General features: G+C 38.3%; 1 protein-coding gene across 6 annotated transcripts in view; it reads left to right on the forward strand.

Moving 5' to 3' along the window:
• The window catches only part of LOC116973334 (CD2 associated protein), a 155,602-nt gene that overhangs the window by 104,228 nt on the left and 31,943 nt on the right, over positions 1-19,431 (forward strand). For all 6 annotated transcript variants that reach the window (XM_033021294.1, XM_033021295.1, XM_033021299.1 and 3 more), the window contains 5 exons: positions 1,910-2,001; positions 4,240-4,338; positions 9,613-9,669; positions 11,142-11,172; positions 15,290-15,388. In XM_033021294.1, coding sequence (XP_032877185.1) covers positions 1,910-2,001; positions 4,240-4,338; positions 9,613-9,669; positions 11,142-11,172; positions 15,290-15,388 — 378 coding nt within the window. The remainder of the gene's footprint in view (positions 1-1,909; positions 2,002-4,239; positions 4,339-9,612; positions 9,670-11,141; positions 11,173-15,289; positions 15,389-19,431) is intronic.

Genomic DNA, 19,431 nt, shown 5'->3' on the forward strand with positions numbered 1-19,431 from the left:
ATGTTTGAGGATGGAGGATGGTAAGCCAAAAAAAAAAAAAATTGTACGGTTCAATTCAAATGCTAATGTAATAACAGGTTAATGTTGTACTTTAAAAGATATGTTAAAGGATGTGTCTAAAAAAATATGATATCTTTATTTTCTTATTCCTTGTCCTGAGTAGCTGCTCTTCTATCCTAATCGGTGAAGATAAGAGGACCATATTAATTTTTTTGTAATAACAAGGATCATTAACTTGATGTTTATTAACGTAATGTTCCTAATAATTAAGTTTAGGTTCAGTTCATTTCCACGTGGAGTCTTGTAAAAATGTTACACATAGAGAAAGATAAATTCATATTCTAAATCTATCTTAAATCTGTGCGTTTTAAGTGTTTCTTGATTTTCTTACAGTTCAGATTAAACCAGCTAGCTTCAGATAATGTCAATGGAAGAATATTTAACAACAATGTTATATTTGCTGCTCCTGTGGTTGGAGTTGATCAATGGTTCGTAATAATGTTGGCATGTGCATGTTGGTCTGGCCCATCACTCAAAAAACTAATCATAAAATATTATTATTTTGGGATAGCTCTGCCAAAGGAGTGCACAAATAACTTAGCAGAAGGTTAATCAATCAACACTTTAGATACAGCACGGAAACAGACCCTTTGGCCCATCGAGTCTGACAAGTGATCACTCCGTACACTAGCACTATGCTACGTTTAGGGACCATTTACGATTTTACCAAAGCCAACTAACCTACAAAACTGAGATAGACACAAAATGCTGGAATAACTAGGGCAGCATCTCTGGAGAAAAGGAATGGATAACTTACGGGTCGAGACCTTTCTTTAGACGGTCTGTAAGTCTGAAGAATGTCACTCATTCCTTCTCTCCGGAGATGCTGCCTGTCCCGCTGAGTTACTCCAGCATTTTGCGTCTATCTTTGGTTAAACCAGCATCTCCAATTCCAACCTACAAACCTGTACGTCTTTGGAATGTGTGAGGAAGTCGGGGCACCTGGAGAAAACCCATGCGGTCACAGGGGAGAATGTACAAACTCCATGCAGACAGCATCCGTATTCAGGATCTAATCTGGGTCTCTTGCCCTGTACGGCAGCAACTCTAACACTGTGCCATTGCGAAAACTGTAGAACATAGTGGACAGAAATATTGGCTTAATTTGTCCTCTAATTGCTCAAAAGTTAACTAATAGTAAATATTTCTGAAGCACGGAACAAAGAAATATGAATAGTTCATTCGATGACTGTTTTACATTGACCTTGAATTGATAAATTTATCACCTGTATCCCTTTCATTGTGGGACCAAACATCTTTAAATAAGAAACAGAAGCACCATTTAGCACCTCATGCCTGTTTTGCCTTTCAGTGAGATCATGCTGATATCTTACCGACAGGCTAGTCCTTTTTGCATGTTATTCAAAAACCCGTTGATCTTTTCTTGAATATACCCAGTGAACAAGTCTCCACAAGGGTCCTGAGTAGCTAGGTCCTGACATTTCCAATGATCTGAGTGAAGACATTTCGTCTTTGTCTTGAGTGGTTGGCCCCTGATTTCCTCTGATCCCAGATTCTATTTAACCCAGATTGTAGAAAGGTAATCCTGTATAACCACTCTAAGAAGTTTGAATGCATCACCGGGATCCTACAAAACGTTGTTTAATAAATGTGTGGGTTGACTGCTCGATCTTTCCTCATGTCACTGTCCCTTCGTCCTCTGTTCCCCACCACAAGAACCAATTGAGTGAACATGTGTTGCACTCCCTCTGTTACATGCATACATTTGACTTTGATTAGTTTTTTAAAAGCTAAAACGCTTTAAAAATTTAACTTTGATTTTAATTCATTTAATTTTAAGCTTCCACAATTGTGTTAACACTCCTATCTTGTACATTTGTTTTGGTAGGTGAATATTGTAAAGCAGTTTTTGCATATGAAGCAACCAATGCAGATGAACTTAGCATTAAAGAAGGTGACCATATTCTGCTAATCAATAAGGTAAGTATTTTCTTGGATTTAAAAAAAAATAGAAGTAGGTAGTTTTTAATAACTCCATGCCAAAAATCTTTGTCTTGTCTGAGAGAGATAGTACTGTTGATGGTCATGCTATTATTAAATAGCAACTTCCGGCTCTTCAATTTGGATAACTGACTTGCCAGAGTTCTATCACACCAAATACCTTGGTGTGATGGAACTAAATAGGAATGTTACAAATTTTGAGATTTTAAAAATCAAGCCTGTAATTTATTCCATCAGATAAAGCATAAAAAGAACTTTAATTTGATACCTAATTCACTTTCATATCTTAAGTATTAAAAAAGTTATGCTCATTTTCATACTCGGAAATTAGCATCTTGTTCCCTATTGCATTTTCATTGACTTAACACAAAAGCTGTGAATGAGGACAGTCAAAAGCCCATAACTTTCTGAAAAATTAAGAGAACTGAATGAAAATTTCAGTTATTATAGATTGAAGCATTCTGAAACAAATATGAAACATCTTGGATGACCTGAAATTAAAGCATATAATTAGTTAGTTACCTAATTGTAGCTAATTACAAAATTGACCGTTGTGACGGAAATCGTAATAAACACCCAGACTGCCTTGAAAATTCAAAAATGTGATATTCTCAAGATCAGAAATGTTATTGTATTATATGCTGTAAGTCCGTAACAGACAGGTAAAGAAATTCCAATTTCTAGCAAAAGACCAAGTCTTTATGGAGAAGATCAGTTGCTAGCTGGTACATTGGCATATCATAATCAGTAGCATCATCATACTCCTCAGATTGCAACCAATAAGCAACTCTGTACACCTTGTTTTTCCTCAACTTTTCAATTTTAGCATTGTAAACTACAAGTTTTTGCTCTTCAATTACGCATGACATGCCTTTCTGCCCACTACTTTCCCATTAAGAATGCCCTGTAGTTCATCACATTTGGAGTAGTCCAAATACGGATAATCTCTGCGAATGCTGTCTAAATCAGTCTCTTTTGCTGGGCATTTGGATTGGCAATTTTGCATTTCTTCTTCAGAGACATCTGTTCAAAATGTAAAGAAAAAAACCCACTGAACAGCATTAACAGAAACAAGTTATTATTTGCAGTTTTAGAAGAAAAGGTAGAAATTATAAAGTTAAACGCTAAAACAAATAGTAAATACCCAACAAAAAATTCATATTCATCAGTTTCATCAAATCAATCTAATTCATCTAATCAATTCAATTACTCGATCTAAACATCTATCCATTTCTTAAGAAATGGCTACAATTTTTAAATAGCCTAAGTATCCAAATACCAATAACAAACTGATCCCATTCACGCAAGAATTCACAATATAACATGATTTTTAAATCTCACTTTGTCATGACTTTATATGCCAAATGGAAGGAATTTAATATTTAATTCCCATAAATTAATCCAGAATCATCCACACTCAAGATAATGTACCCTTTCCTCCCAACTTCATCAGGAAGTGTAGTTTTCAGACTGCTACCCATAAAACTGCTGTGTAATTGCATTAGATAATGTTCCATCATCTTCCATTATATTCTGCAGCTGCATGTTCTGTGGCCCTTTGAGTCCCTGTGGCCCTTCAACCTGTGGGCTTTGCGGCTGCTGCTGTCTCAGAACATGAGACAATCCACAAGTAGCAATAAAGCCTTGGGTGTGAATGCAGAGATTCTACCCATGGACTCCTATGTTGTCCTGTCAAAGGCCTTTGGATCTGCTTTTAAATGAAACTGATGGAAAGAGATTTAAAACCGATAAAATAATTGAAATAAGTGATTTAAAAAATAATGACTTGTCACATTTCAAGAAAAAAACTTAAATACTTAAATGTTCAAAAAATAATAATCTTTCCTATCATACCTTTCAATTATCTATAATCCCATTGAAATGAATGGAGACACGTATCCTTATCCATGGCTGGCACAAACCAAATTGAATTGTGTTCCACCCACAGACTCAATGCAGCTTCTTCAGCTAGCACATGCAGAAGAACTTACTATAATTGGCAAAAAAGCTATGTTTCATGTCATTGATTGTAAACATGAAGATGCTCTTAAATTCTTTTCAGGTTTCACTTATTTTAGCTGAAAGATTCATCATCTAATGTGTATAATTTGCTTTAGCTTATAGTAAAAATTCAATGGCCACATGTTCTTGGTAACTGCTATCTTTTAAATGTTATTAAAATATGCAATTTGTCTAATTTTCATTCCTTTATTGTAGGACACAGGAGACAAAGGATGGTGGAAAGGAGAACTAAGCGGCAAGCAAGGTGTTTTCCCAGACAACTTTGTCGTCATGCTTTCAGAAACTGGAAGAGAGGTACTTTAGTGCTATGGATTTGACTTTCAGGCAGAAACTTCTTCCTTTTTCAATTATAAAACTGCTGATTAATAGGATCTGGCAGAAGAGCATTAATTACGTGAAAGTTTAGAGGAAAAGAAGAAGTGAATGGCATGAGGAACCCATTGTGGAGGATTTATGGGTACCATGTGAGGAAAAGAGCAATAAATACATAAAAGTAGTAGGTCAGAAAATAATGTGTTCTGCCATTCAATAGGACAAAGACTGATCTGATTTTTTACTTTGAATTCCCATTCTGGTCTCCTCGTGACTCCACTGCAGAACAAAAATCTCCGTCTTGAATATATTCAATGATTTATTTCCCTCTGGATCAGACAATTCCAAATGTTTGAAAGAGGGAATATCTGCTCCTTAACTAGGACAATTGTTATTTTAGAGCTATGATCATTTGTTCTAGATTATCCCCATGAAGGAAATTATCCTCCCAGTGTCTACCAAGTCATGCCCCTTCCGAATCTTACCTTTCAATGGGTTCACCTTTCATTTTTCAGAACAGCCAAATATTCCCCGGAAGATGATTTTTTTTTTTTACTGCATAAATCAAACCTGTACACCACTTCTAACATGTCAAGAATATATGCAAGTATACCCGTACTAAAATGGGGCCAGAACTATACATGGTGCAGGTGGGGTCTCACCAACGCACTGTATAGATATAGCCATACATCCCCTTTGCAATGAAAGCCAAGGTTACTTTCCTAATTGTTCGCTGTACTGCGTGCTATTTTGTGTTTTATGCACAACAATATCCAGATTTTTCTGTATGTAAGATTCTGTAGTTTTTGCCTCTGTCATTGACTTGCCACTTAGTTCTTCTTTCCATCATCCCTTTTCCAAAGTTTCTAACAGTAAATGAACAAAGAATAGTTTTTATAATCTTTCAATAACATTTAAAATATAGCATTTACCAAGGGCATTTGGTTATTGAACTTTTACTAAAAGTGAAATGCAAATACAATAATAATAATAATAATAATAATAACTTTATTTATAGAGCACTTTAAAAACAACCACTGTTGCAACAAAGTGCTGTACATGACTAATCATGAACAAAAAATTATTACAAGACAATAAAAACATTAAAAAAGAGAGTAAAAACAATAAAAAACATTAAAAACACTAAAACAGGAGCAAAGTCTCATGCAGGGTCAAAAGCCAAGGAATAGAAAATGGTTTTAAGTGGTTTTGAAGATGGATAGTGAGGGGGCCTGTCTGATGTGCAACGGCAGAGTGTTCCATAATGTCGGAGCAGCAACAGAGAAGGCTCTATCCCCTCTGAGCTTCCGCTTAGACCTCGGTACCTCCAGGAGCAGCTGATCAGCTGACCTGAGGTACCGGGCAGGAGCGTAGGGATGAAGCAGCTCAGAGAGGTAAGGCGGGGCGAGACCATTTAAAGATTTAAAAACAAATAAAAGAATCTTAAAATGAACTCGAAAGTACACCGGCAGCCAGTGGAGGGAGGCCAGAATTGGCGTTATGTGCTCCCTCTTTCGAGTTCCAGTTAAAAGGCGAGCAGCAGCATTCTGAACCAACTGGAGACGAGCCAGGGAAGATCGAGTAACTCCAAAATAGAGTGCGTTACAGTAATCCAGCCTAGAAATATGTTGACTAGTTCCTCTTTATTCATCCATTATATGCTCAAAAAACATGAATACATTTGTCAGAAGTGACTTTCCTTGCATGGAACCAACTTGGCACTACTTTGAATTATTTTTTTACAAATGCCCTGCTGCTCCTTCATTTCCAGAATTTTCCCAATGAAGCTGTTGGTTTAATTAGCCTACAGTTTCTTGTATTCTATTTCCCTCCTTTTTAATAGGGATGTTAGATCAGTGGTTTTCTAGTCCACTGGAACCTAAAGGATTTTTTTAATAACCAGTGCATCATCTCTTTGCAGCTGCTTTTGTTGATGCAAGTATGTATGCCATCTGGTCCTGGGAACTTGCCAACCTTCAGTCCAATTTGTTTTCTTTAATCATAGAGATAAATTCAGAGAGATAAATCATAAATTCACTGGAATTTAGGATGAGAGGGTATCTTATAGAAACATATAAAATTATAAAAACACTGGACAAGCTAGATGCAGGAAAAAAATTCCCAATGTTGGGGGAGTCCAGAACCAGGGGCCACAGTCTAAGAATAAAGAGGAGGCCATTTAAAACTGAGAAGAGAAAAACCTTTTTCACCCAGAGAGTTGTGAATTTAATCAGTTTTCAGTCTACATTAACCATCTGTCTTTATTTGTAATCACATTTTACCATACTAAAGTTCCTGGTTTTAGTGGCATTTTTTTCGTGGCAGTTTCTTGCTTTTAATCTAAATGTAAATTTCATAATTTTGTGATCAATCTTCCTTGAAGTTTCATTACCATGTTTCATTAATTAATATTGTTTCATTACATAATGGTACATCTGAAATAGTCCTATCTCTGATTATTTCCATGACATATTCTGAACCTTTTGCAAATTCACTTTGAATGCATCCTCAAGGTAACTATTGTGAATTTAATTGGTGCAATGAGGGGAGAGCAGAAGTTATTAGAGGGGCAGGGTGAAGGATATACAGTTCTAACGATGCTGAGAATTCTTCAGTTTGCTATCTCATATTGAAACAAAGAATTTTGAAACCTGAGCTTTTAGGAGTGGCACAGTGGCGCATCTGGTAGAGCTGCTGCCTCACAGCTCCAGAGTCCTGGGTTTGGTCCTGACCTCGGCTGCCCTCTGTGTGGAGTTTGTAAGTTCTCCCTGTAACAATGTAGGTTTCTTCCATATGCTCCAGTTCCCTCCCATTTGCCAAAGACGTGCGAGCTTGTAGGTTAATTTGACTCTGTAAATTGTAGGTTGGGAATGGGTGAGAAAATAGGGTAACATTGAGCTGGTGAGCACAGGCAATCAATGGATGATGTAGTCTAAGTGAGCAGAAGGGCCTGTTACCATGCTGTATCTTTCAATTAATCAAATGAGAAATTAAAATTAAACCTTGCTACCAATTTGAACAAAGGAGGCTCTTTAATGCTGTCCAGGTAAATTAAGAAGCAAAAGTCCTTGCAGGTGAGGCAGAGGTTAACTGGCACCTCATCCACTGTATCAGTTCTCGGTGTGCACTCGTATATACCGGCGAGACCAAGCGCAGACTGGGCGCTTGTTTCACTGAACACTGCTCTGTGCGCCTTGGCCAACGTGATTTCCCGGTTGTTAAACATTTTAACTCCACTTCCCATTCCTTTATTGACCTTTGTGTCCTGGGCCTCCTCCACTCTCAGAGTGAAGCCACACACAAATTGGAGGAACAGCACCTCATACTTCGCTTGGGCAGCTTACAGCGCAGTGGTATGAATATTACATAGAAACATGGAAAATAGGTGCAGGAGTAGGCCATTCGGCCCATTCAATATGATCATGGCTGATCATCCAATTCTGTATCCTGTACCTGCTTTCTCTCCATATCCCCTGATCCCTTTTGCCACAAGAGCTACATCTAACTCCCTCTAAAATATAGCCAATGAACTGGCCTCAACTACATTCTGTGGCAGAGAATTCCAGAGACTCACCACTCTCTGTAAAAAATGTTTTTCTCTACTCAGTCCTAAAAGATTTCCCTTTTATCCTTAAACTGTGACCCCTTGTTCTGGACTTCCCCAACATCGGGAACAATCTTCCTGCATCTAGCCTGTCCAACCCCTTAAGAATTTTGTAAGTTTCTATAAGATCCCCCCTCAATCTTCTGAATTCCAGCGTGTACAAGCGAAGTCTATCCAGTCTTTCTTCATATGAAAGTCCTGCCATCCCAGGAATCAGTCTGGTGAACCTTCTCTGTACTCCCTCTATGGCAATAATGTCCTTCCTCAGATTAGGAGACCAAAACTGCATGCAATACTCTAGGTGTGGTCTCCACCAAGACCCTGTACAACTGCAGTAGAACCTCCCTGCTCCTATACTTAAATCCTTTTGCTATGAATGCTAACATACCATTCACTTTCTTCACTGCCTGCTGCACCTGCATGCCTACTTTCAATGACTTGTATACCATGACACCCAGGTCTCATTGCATCTCCCCTTTTCCTAATCGGCCACCATTCAGGTAATAGTCTACTTTCCTGTTTTTGCCACCAAAGTGGATAACCTCACATTTATCCACATTATACTGCATCTGCCATGCATTTGCCTACTCACCCAGCCTATCCAAGTCATCTTGCAGCCTCCTAGCATCCTCCTCACAGCTAACACTGCCCCCCAGCTTCGTGTCATCTGCAAACTTGGAGATGTTGCATTCAATTCCCTCGTCCAAATCATTAATATCAAATCACCATATTGATTTAGCTATTTTTAAGAAACCCCTGCATTCCCTCTCTCTCCCTGCCCTTTCCCCCACCCTAGTCATCCCGCTAGTTCCAATGTTTACATCCATATATCCCTTTGTTATCCCCTCTTCCATGTCAACCATGGACCATTGTGGGCTTCACCTTTCCTTGGTCATCAGTGATGGCTCAGATGTGTTTTCTCTCCCTTGCCGACTCTCACTCTGAAGAAGGGTCTCGACCTGAAACATCACCCATTCCTTCTCTCCAGAGATGCTGCCTGACTCGCTGAGTTACTCCAGTATTTTGTGTCTATCTTTGGTGTAAATCAGCATCTGCAGTTCCTTCCTACACAACTTGCACTAGTGTTGGGTAGTTGTATTTTCCAGCACTCTTAGATTTCTAGCAGGCATGGTTTTCTGTGTTACAGCAAATCTTTTTTCCCCCCTTCTGTTCTCACCCATCCCCCATTATCAACATTAACACGAACCAGATTTGCAGCCACTAATAAGCCTTTCTTAGTCAACAACTATCTGTGTCTTCTGTTTTCTCTAGTTCTCCATTCTATAACAGATATCCCTTTTTCCAGACACAAAGTGCTGGAGTAACTCAGCATGCTGCCTAACATGCTGTTACTCCAACACCTTATGCATTTTTACCCTTAAACCAGCACCTGTAATTCCTTATGTCTACATTCCTTTTTTTCATGAGCATCCCCTTTTTGCAATTTGAATCATGCTGGTTTTCTAACTGTCCCCAGTTGTGATGAAAGTGTCATCAACTGCGACATCAATGCACTTTTACCTCACTTGTTGCATATTTTCAATGTTTTCTATTTTTATTTTGGAGCTTCGCATACAAAATTTTAAAATTGGTTTTCAGTTATTTAAATGCAATTGGTACTGCAACTAAAACTGTTAACATTTTTAATACAGGTTATAGCTGCTCCAAAAGCTCCTTCAAAATTACTTCCAAAGCCAGACCTCGATGAGGTAAGTAATTTCTAGGGAGAATTACGTTTTCTTGTTTTATAGGAAGTTTCAATGTGATTTGAGTATTAGCTGTAGTGTATTACACACATTTTTAGAACAAAAATCTAAAATATTGTAGCATGTCAAGGTTTAAAAGTACCTCATTAGTTCTTTTGCAAGGATTTGATATTGAGATCTCATTAGAAAATTGAGGATATAATAAGAATATATATTTTTCTAAATGAATAGGAAATAAAAGATAACCAAGAAATTTAAATCATATGATGTATTTTAATATGTTCATTAATTCCTTCAATTCAATTTGAGGTATATTGTAAGTTCCATGCTTCATTTAGTGTGATGATCTTCTGTAGAATAGGATGTAAATATTTTGCACTAGTACATTTTGACCTGTGGTCTTTATATAAAAGGAAACAAAACTGATCTTAGGCTAATTTCTCTTTTATATCTCTCCCATAAGAGTCAACCATTTGTTTAATCAACCATCAGTTTAATCAGTCCATTATTTTCCTAACATCCCAAAAATGCATGTTTATTCCCTACATAAACTCAATAATTTGGTAAATACAAAATATTTACCCTATTTGCATGTTGATAGCAAAGCAACGGACATTTTTGTTGCTATTGTTAGCAAGACAAGAAAATTGAATCCTAAACAATTGGAGTACTTATTTTTGTAATCGGATAGATGTGGCAGTGGTTACTTAAGAATGTGGTTTGTTGCCAATATATTTAAGCATTTTTTTAAAAAAAAAAGCTAAATAATGAAGAAAGAAAATGATCTTCGGAATATAAGTTGATTTAAAACAAACATTTCTTTGAAATTGGTCACCATTCTTGTATACGCAAATGCTTGTGTAGGCAAATGCTTGAGTAGGCAAATGTAGCAGTGTCAACTAAGAGCAAATAATTTAATGATTAGATGAACTGTTTAGTTCAGTTTATTTCTGTGATGTTTGCAATCGCATATGGAAATGAATTTGTGGTGAAGACTATTTAGCAAAACCTCCTTGTCTTGCATCTAATTTTTCTAAAAATGATTCTAAGTGGATGACACAAAAAAGGACATTATTATTTAACACTTCCATAATTTTAGATTTCCTTTATTCCTTTAGTTAACTTCTTTTCTTGCCCTTAAAGGAATAAATAGCCTGCTTCCTTAAGGTAATTTGGCCATTCTACATTTTATTATAATGAACTTCACTATATCTTTTCATTTTGCTGCAAAGTAAAACTCAGCATCAAAGTTCTCCCTCTGCAGTCTGCCTTACATTTGCCAGATTTATTTTGTGATCCATGTGTTTTAGCTTTTATCATACAAATATTTGACAGATACATCAATAAAATGAAGCTCTGAGTTGTTGTAGCATAAAGCTCGAGTTCAAAGGGGTTGGGTTACAATTGGGCATTTGTACTAGAACAGCCAATTCCTTAAGTCACTATTTAAATTATGATTTTATGTTTATTTACAGAAACCAAAAAAGCCTCTGCCACCAACAAAAGGTACGGTACAACAAAAGCTGTTGAAATGTACCATTTTAGTTTTGTGCCATGAAGAGCAAATGGATACTTTTGGTTCTTGTAACATTTGAAATAATTATTCTGCAGAAAAAAACAATTAATTTACCTAAACATTGTTCAGAATGTTTCTTGTCCAGTGTGTGGTATAATTGCTGTGGTGATGCAGGGAATTGTGGCAGGCACAACAACTGAAACAACCTGATTAATCTACTTTGGTGACATTGATGGTACACCAACAATTTGCTGGAACTCCCTTTTCCTTTAGTGGGCAGCTCTTCACCTTCTGATTCTGAGCTCAAATGTGCTGCAATTAAGCGGAGATTGCAGCCATTCAAGTTGTATGTGGAGTAGTAAAATACTTTGTTTTTAATGAAGTAAAGTAGATTGGAGATCAGAAGGAAAGCATTTGACCTCTCCTTTCCAAAAGGAATACAACTCAGATTTGCCTTCTAGATGTATTGTTATATTTCAGGTACAAAGGGCAAGTCAAAAATACCATTGAGTACAAGAGCTGGGATGTTATGTTACAGTGATACAATGCTGGTTAGGCTGCTCTGGAATATTGTTGGGAGCAACTACAGATGATGGTTTAAACCGAAGATAGACACAAAATGCTGGAGTAACTCAGCGGGACAAGCAGCATCTCTGGATAAAAGGAATGGGTGACGTTTTGGGTCGAGACCCTTCTTCAGTCTGAAGCATCCAGAGATGCTGCCTGTCCCACCGAGTTACTCCAGCAGTTTGTGTCTACTGGTACATTGCATACAGTTCTGGTCACCACATTACAGGAAAGATGTGATTAAGCTAGAGAGGGAGTGTAAGGATTGGAGGCCTTGAGTTATCAGGAGAGGGTGGGCCTGTTTTCTGCATGGTAATGGAGGTTGAGAGGTAATAGTGGTATATAAAATGATGATAGGGCATGGATAGGGTAGATAGCCAGTGTCTTTAAAATAGCTTTAAGGTGAGAGGGATGACATTTAAAGGAACTGAGGGAAGCCTTTTTCACACAAAGGGTAGTTGGCATCTGGAATGTGCTTTCGGCAGAGGTGGTGGATGTAAGACAGTAGCAAAATTTGAAAAGCGTATGTATAAGTACTTGAATGAACAGGGCATATGGATATAATGCAGGCAAATGGAATGGTGGGTTGGCATGAGGTTGGTATAGGTGCAGTAGACTGAAGGACCTATTTCTGTGCTGCATTGGACTCTGAGGCTAAGTTTAATTATTTGATAGGGTGTGCTTCCTAAACCTTCACAAAAGGGTTCCTATCAGAAATTGCAGATAATATTGCTCTCCAGTGATGATAGATTTTTTTTTTCTTTCACATTTTTAATAAGTAGAGTGGCTGAGCAATGAAAAAAAACTACCTGTTTCTGTTGCTGTCCATTCTTCTCCCCCCTTTTGCCACCAGTCTGAATAAGGATCCTGACTGAAATGCTTTCTGTTCATTCCCTCCTCATACGCTGCCTGGCCCGCTGAGTTTTTTGCTCCAGAATCCATTTCCTGCAGTTTCTTGTTTCGTAAGGAGATTGCAATGATATTGTTCTTAACTGGTACTGAGGCTGATAGTAGGTATGTTGCAAAGCCTACCTGAAGCGTCGTTGAAGATCTGCTGCTGAGGCTGTGCGCGATTTTGGCGCCGTTTAGAGGGGGCGGGTTTAAAACGCGATTTTCTCTAAGCTGTTCCAATCGAAAATGTTCAGCCTAGTTAATTATTAACGAAAAATCGCTGGAAGACCCCGTCGCAAAAGCTATTATTAGGTTTAAAGGCCTTGAATAATAGTTATAGTAGTTTAAAAATCAATCTCTAAACCCGCGACCGACAGCAACCGCAGGGTCTCATAAAGAAAATAGCAGAAGTTAGGTTGTATATTTTTACATTAAAAAGGGCTTCTAAAGATCCCTTTATACTAAGTTTAATATTGCGAGTAGCTCAATTTGGGCCCATTATATCGCGCAGTATTTTTCTCGGCATTTGAGGCACAAATCTACCGCAATGTGAACGTTCTAAACCAGCGCGTTCCACAGGGACCCACTGGAAAGCTGATTTAAATGGGCATTTATTTACAGCAATTAAACACTAAATTCCTTCCATTTGGCCTATAAATTAATGTAAATGAGATTTAAAAATCATGTTTTATTGTGAATTATTTGTGAATATTATTTGGACATTTAGGCTATTTAAAAATGTTAATCATTTATTAAGAAATGGATAGATGTTTAGATCTAGTAATTGAAGTCTGAAATTAGCTACAATTAGGTAACTAACTAATTATATGCTTTAATTTCAGGTCATCCAAGTAAGATTATTTTATATTTGTTTCAGAATGCTTCAATCTATGATAACTGAAAATTTCATTCAGTTCTCTTAATTTTTAAGAAAGTTATGGGCTTTTGACTGTTCACGATCACAGCTTTTTTGTTATGTCCATAGAAAATCAATAGGGAACAAGGTGCTCATTTCCCAGTATGAAAATGGCCATAACTTTTTAAATACTTGAGATATGAAAGTGAATTAGGTGTCAAATTAAACTTATTTTTATGCTTTATCTGATGGGATAAATTACAGACTTGATTTTTAAAATCTCAAAATTTTGTAACATTGCTACTGATAGGCTTTACATAATTGTAACTTGAGATGTATCAAAGACATGTATATTGGTGAAGTTTTATTTCAAGTTGACCTGTGGTGAAAGGGTTGCACAAAATGATTTAATCATTTCCAATCTAAAAATAAACATGTATACAGACATGATATTCTTCCTATTTAAATCGGAATTCCAATTTTTTGTGCCCGACTATTTGGCGGCCAATCAACCGCTGTCTCTAAGGGGGTTGCGTCCAATCACCAACCAGCTTCCCTTAAAATTCACTTCAGCCTATATTTCTCTAATCAGCCGCTGTCTCCAAGGACATTTCATCCCATCACCGACCAGCTTCTCTTAAAATTCCCGTCCAATCAACAAATCGGTCTCCTGCTGTCCAATCAGCCGCTGTCTCCATGGGCATTGCATCCAATCACATAATGCGTCGGTCACTCGGCGGCCAATCAGATGCAGTCTCCAAGAGGCATTGTGGCCAATCACTGACCAGATTCCCTTACTGAAGCAGAAGATTTTGCAGCCAAAAGGAATACAAGAGAAAGGAACATGTTAGCAGCTCAACTGGCAAGAAAGAAGCACAGGGAAGTCATGTTGAGCAAGTTTACAAAAATAAAGTGTCAGGCAAAGAGGAAGTCAAACTAGAGTTTAGGTAATATTACTTATGTCATAGGTTTATCAATTACTTTTCCTGTGCTGTTTGCACACAGTGCTAGGCAAAGAGACATTTCAGGTAACATTTTTTGGAAAGATTTTTGTAGCTGTCTGAAGTCATTTAATTCATGAAATATTTACCTTTAGGGGTTTTATTCACTGGGTATGTGTTAGAAAAATTCTGAGCTGCTGTTATGTAAACTACCAGCAGAAAGCTTGGGAATCACTTTCATTTTATTGAAAATGCCCTAACAGGAGGGGGTTTCTTACACGTGGAAAATGTCAATGGGCTGTTCAGTGATTAAGTCTCACAATTCAACGTATGTTTAGAAACAACCAGTTAAAGCAATTTTAAATTGTTAAGGAAACTCAGACAATTATGATTCTTTTTTTGTTGGTATAACTTTACTCTATCACCGGTTAATGCATAAAATGCAAAATTGATGAGGCTGGGTAATTTTAAGATTAAATCAACATAGATTGTCAACAGCGAAGAAGGCTTCCTTTGGGGCTTTAAGGGAAAATTAATTTGGTGCATATGCAGTTTTTATTTTATTACTGATTTTTGGTACATGGTGAAATACTTCTGAATTACTGTTTAAACTACACCATGGAATGGAATGTACATTTAGTGTGCACAGTTCGCTTTGCTTACTTTTTTAAATTCCTGCCCCCGTATTATTGGTCAATATGTATAACACAGGAAGTTGGTGCTTATTGCACAGAGACCACACAGTTTTAAATAACGTCCTGTTAAGCTTTACTGCATTTAATTATTGAAAATCAATGTAATTGAAGTAGTCTGAATTGAAAGACTCTGATGATGAAATGTTGCCACTTGCAGTTTCAAAACCAGAACCACCTCCAGCTGAAAAGAAGTTTGAATTTAAAAAGGTTCACCCAGACAAAATTGATGCAATTACTCCAAGGATTGAAGAGAAAGGTAAGCTCAGAAATTGACTAAATATTTGTGCGCATATAAATGTGATACTGCCGAATGGAAAATGGCCTGTGTAGAACTGATGTTGAAATTTTAACCAGGGTTGAAATCTACTTGCTTTTTACCAATACTATAGAATTTTTTTTTAAACTAAATTGTGATTTAAACCTCTCGACTCTTTTTTGGTTACCATGTTAATTTTGATCTTGTATGTATATTTAAATCAATCTGGGGACAAAAGCTCGAACAACCAAATTTGATAAAAAAGAATGACGTATATTAAATCCTTTTCGGATTCTGCTTGTATTTCATTCAAGCATTAGATTGTCACTGTCATGTCCAATGGTTTTTGATCGAAGTTGCTTTCAGAGAGCAACTACTCCTGCAGTTGTTCAGGAGTCATAAATAGTGCTGCATTAAAGGCATAGATTTAAGATAGCATTAACATTAAATGATGTGAGGTGACCCGATAGATTGCACAATTGTTAGCTTCATATTAACTCTTCATTGCAGATAGATATAATTCATTGAATTTAAATTCCTTAAGATGCTATAGGGAGATTTAAGCTTGTCCCTCCTTATCTATAGTTCTAGACTACTAGTCCAGCCAAATGATTACTGTGTTAGGAAGGCACAGATTCGGGTTAACACCAAAGTTAGACATAAAATGCTGGAGTAACTCAGCGGGTCAGGCAGCATCTCTGGAGAAATGGAGTAGGTGATGTTTTGAGTCAAGACCCTTCTTCAGGCTGACAGTCGGGGAGAGGGAAACTAGAGGTATCTTCTTCTTTTGTGTCCATCGTCCATGTTTCAAATGTTGACATTGCTGTCATCGTCCGTCCTGAAAAGGACGCAAGCTTCCGGCGACAATCAGTGGGAGCCATCACTTGAAGCAATAGATGATGGTGGTAGCAGAATTAGCTCAGGATACTTCCAGTTTCCAGCCCCGCGACGGGGATGCTTCTGCTCTGGGGTCACTTGAGATATGAAAAGGTACAGAACCAATTGGAGCCAGCAGCCCACAATGGACCATTGTTGACAGTGGAGGAGTTGAAGTGATACAAACAGTGAAACTAGCTGGATGATTTCACCAAAGTAGACAGACACAGAAATACTTTTGTGTAAGAAGGAACTGCAGATGCTGTTTTACTGAAGATAGACACAAAATGCTGGAGTAACAGCAGGACAGGCAGCATCTCTGGATAGAAGAAATGGGTGATGTTTCGGGTCGAGAGTCAGGGATAAGGAATTGTAAGATATGAAAATGAGACGTCAAAGAGGATGAGGTCAATAGATGGGAGAAGATGACAATGAAGCATACAGAGATAAAATTTAATTGGGGATCGTTAGACTGGTCGGAGAACTAAGAAGGGGAAGGGTGGAGAGAAAGGGAAAGCGACGGTTACTTGAAGTTAGAGAAGTCAATATTCACACCGAGGGGGTGTAAGCTGCCCAAGCGAAATATTATCGTGAGATTTAGCTCTTAGGGTGAAAGGAATATGGGGAAAAAGCAGGAACGGGGTACTGATTTTAGATGATCAGCCATAATCATATTGAATGGCGGTGCTGGCACGAAGGGCCGAATGGCCTACTCCTGCACATATTTTTCTATGTTTCTATGAAATATGAGATGCTGTTCGCTTTTAGTGAACTGAAATACTTTCATGGTTGTGAAACAGAAAACTTGAAAAAGAGAGAGTTTATTCACAAATCACCCACAGTAATATGATAATGAAAAGATCATTTCTGTCTGAAGAAAGGTGCTGATATTGAAACATCATCTGTCCTTTCCTTCCACAAATGCTGCTTGAGTTCCTCCTGCAATTTGATTTCTGATTTTTTTTTTTTGTAATATAATATTAGTTAAGAATTAAATATTGGCAAGGGCACTGTGGATAATTGCTGTGCTCATCTTCAGAATACTACCAATCTTTTCCATATATAAATATTCTCAGAGGAATCGAATTGAACACTTCATCTTAAAATTGACACCGTTACAGTGTAGCGTTCACTTTTCCTTTTTGCTTTGTGCCGTTGGCATTGATAGTTATGCTATCAAACCCTATTTACGCTATTTGCATTTGCTATTAGTATTATGCCATTTGAAATAGGGGTTGACTGCACAATCATCTCCCGCCAACTCCCCCAACCCCATAAAACAAGGCTAACTAGTGAACCACACCTGACAACCTTGATTCAGTTTTCACCAGGATTATGAGTGATGGTATATCCCATGTAAAGTTAAAATAATGGTAGTCAATTTTGTTTGCCATTTTTCAGTGTTTGTTTAAGCTTCAGGAAATCTACCTTGGTCGCTCTGAAGGAATTGGGGGTGTGTCTAGATTAAAAAGTGATTTACATTGAAGCAAAACAATCAGAACAACAACAACAAAAGATCCAGCAAAACAATTACAGACAAACTAATTTGTTCCAGAGATCATTTCTCAACACTCCTTTAAATATATAATAAATATAACAAAAAATACTAAAATCACTCAAGTCAGGCAACATCTATGGGAAATGTTTAATGGTTCAGATCCAAGATCCATGGATTTCCAGTATTTCTTGTTTTTATTTCAGATCTCGAGCATCTGCAGATTTTATTCCTTTGGCTTTTATTTACCTTCTGAATCTTTATCTCTATCTTTATTTTCTTCACATTATCATGTTCTGCCTTGGATGGATCAACTTGTTCAACATCTCTTTCCAATGCTTGAAACTATTTATCTTTGTTGTAAAGGTTGCTGTTGTACTGGATTAGGTTACTCAGACAAATTGGGCAACACCTTACAACTCCTTACAATTTCAAAAGATAATTGATCATTGATACTTTTTCCCCAAACAAATAATAATAATAATAATAATAATACATTTTATTTGTTGGGCGCCTTTCAGACATCTCAAGGACACCTTACATAGATTAACAGGAATATAAACATATAATCAGAGTAAAATAAATAATAAAGACATCACAGAGACACAAACTAAAAACAGAAATCAAAAACACAATGTGAAGAGAGAGCAGCGGCAGCCAAAGCGCGCCAGCGTCCACTCTCCCTTCACGGCAGCCATCGTGGACAAAGACTAACAGGATTACATAGAGACAGAAAATCATCCCCCCACAATGGTTACCACTGTGAGGGAAGGCACAATGTCAAGTCCCCAACCCCAAGTTCACCCAAAGTCAGGCCTGCCACCGCAGTTGCCTCTACGGAGGCCCGATGTTCCTGGCCGTTCTCACCGGGTGGTCTTGCCCCGGCGTCGGGAGAGTCCTCTCAGCGGCTGGGCCACCTGGAACGGCCGCTTCCAAGCTGTAGACCGCGGCTTCCGGAGCCGACAAGGCCGTGCCGGTTTGGAGCTCCCAGGCTCCCGATGTTGAAATCGGCGCCGCCCGCACCGCTCCGCAGACCCGCAGCCCGGAGGTGTTGAACACGGCGGTCCAGCTCACCGGAGCTCCAGCGCGTCGCTCCAGCGCGGCGACCCAGGCAAGGCATCGCCCGCTCCGCTCCACGATAGCGCTCCAGCGCTGTGCCGCCACCAAGGCCGAGGTGCTGGGTGGTCCCCGCCAGGAAACGGCGCTCCAAGCCCACTGGTGGGCCACGAGGACGGGTCGATGGGCAGCCCGGAGAAAAAGCTGCCTCACCGACCAGGTAGGGACCTAGAAATAAAATTGCCCCCTACCCCCCACATTAAAAAGTCAATTTCTCCATGCGGACGAGACAGGACTAACTAAAAAACATTTTAAAAAGCGAGTTTAACGGACGGTTGCTGGTTAGCAGCCGTTCCTCCAAGATCGCTCCTCCAAATAAATGAAATGTCCTACGCAGAAATATTCCATTGATGACTGACGAATGTTAGCCACTGGAAAGCAAAGATCTTATAGCGGAGCAAGATAGGCTACTCCTGCTAAATACAATGGGCTGACGTGTAGTACGCTACGGAGGGGATCCTGGGCATTTTTCCCCGCCCATTTTAGTAACCGGAGCCTACCTGACCCGACCCGACCCGACTCGCAGTGTAATCAATGAACAGTTTGTATGTGTGAT

This window comes from Amblyraja radiata, chromosome 5 (assembly GCF_010909765.2).
Source record: "Amblyraja radiata isolate CabotCenter1 chromosome 5, sAmbRad1.1.pri, whole genome shotgun sequence".
Taxonomy (NCBI): domain Eukaryota; kingdom Metazoa; phylum Chordata; class Chondrichthyes; order Rajiformes; family Rajidae; genus Amblyraja; species Amblyraja radiata.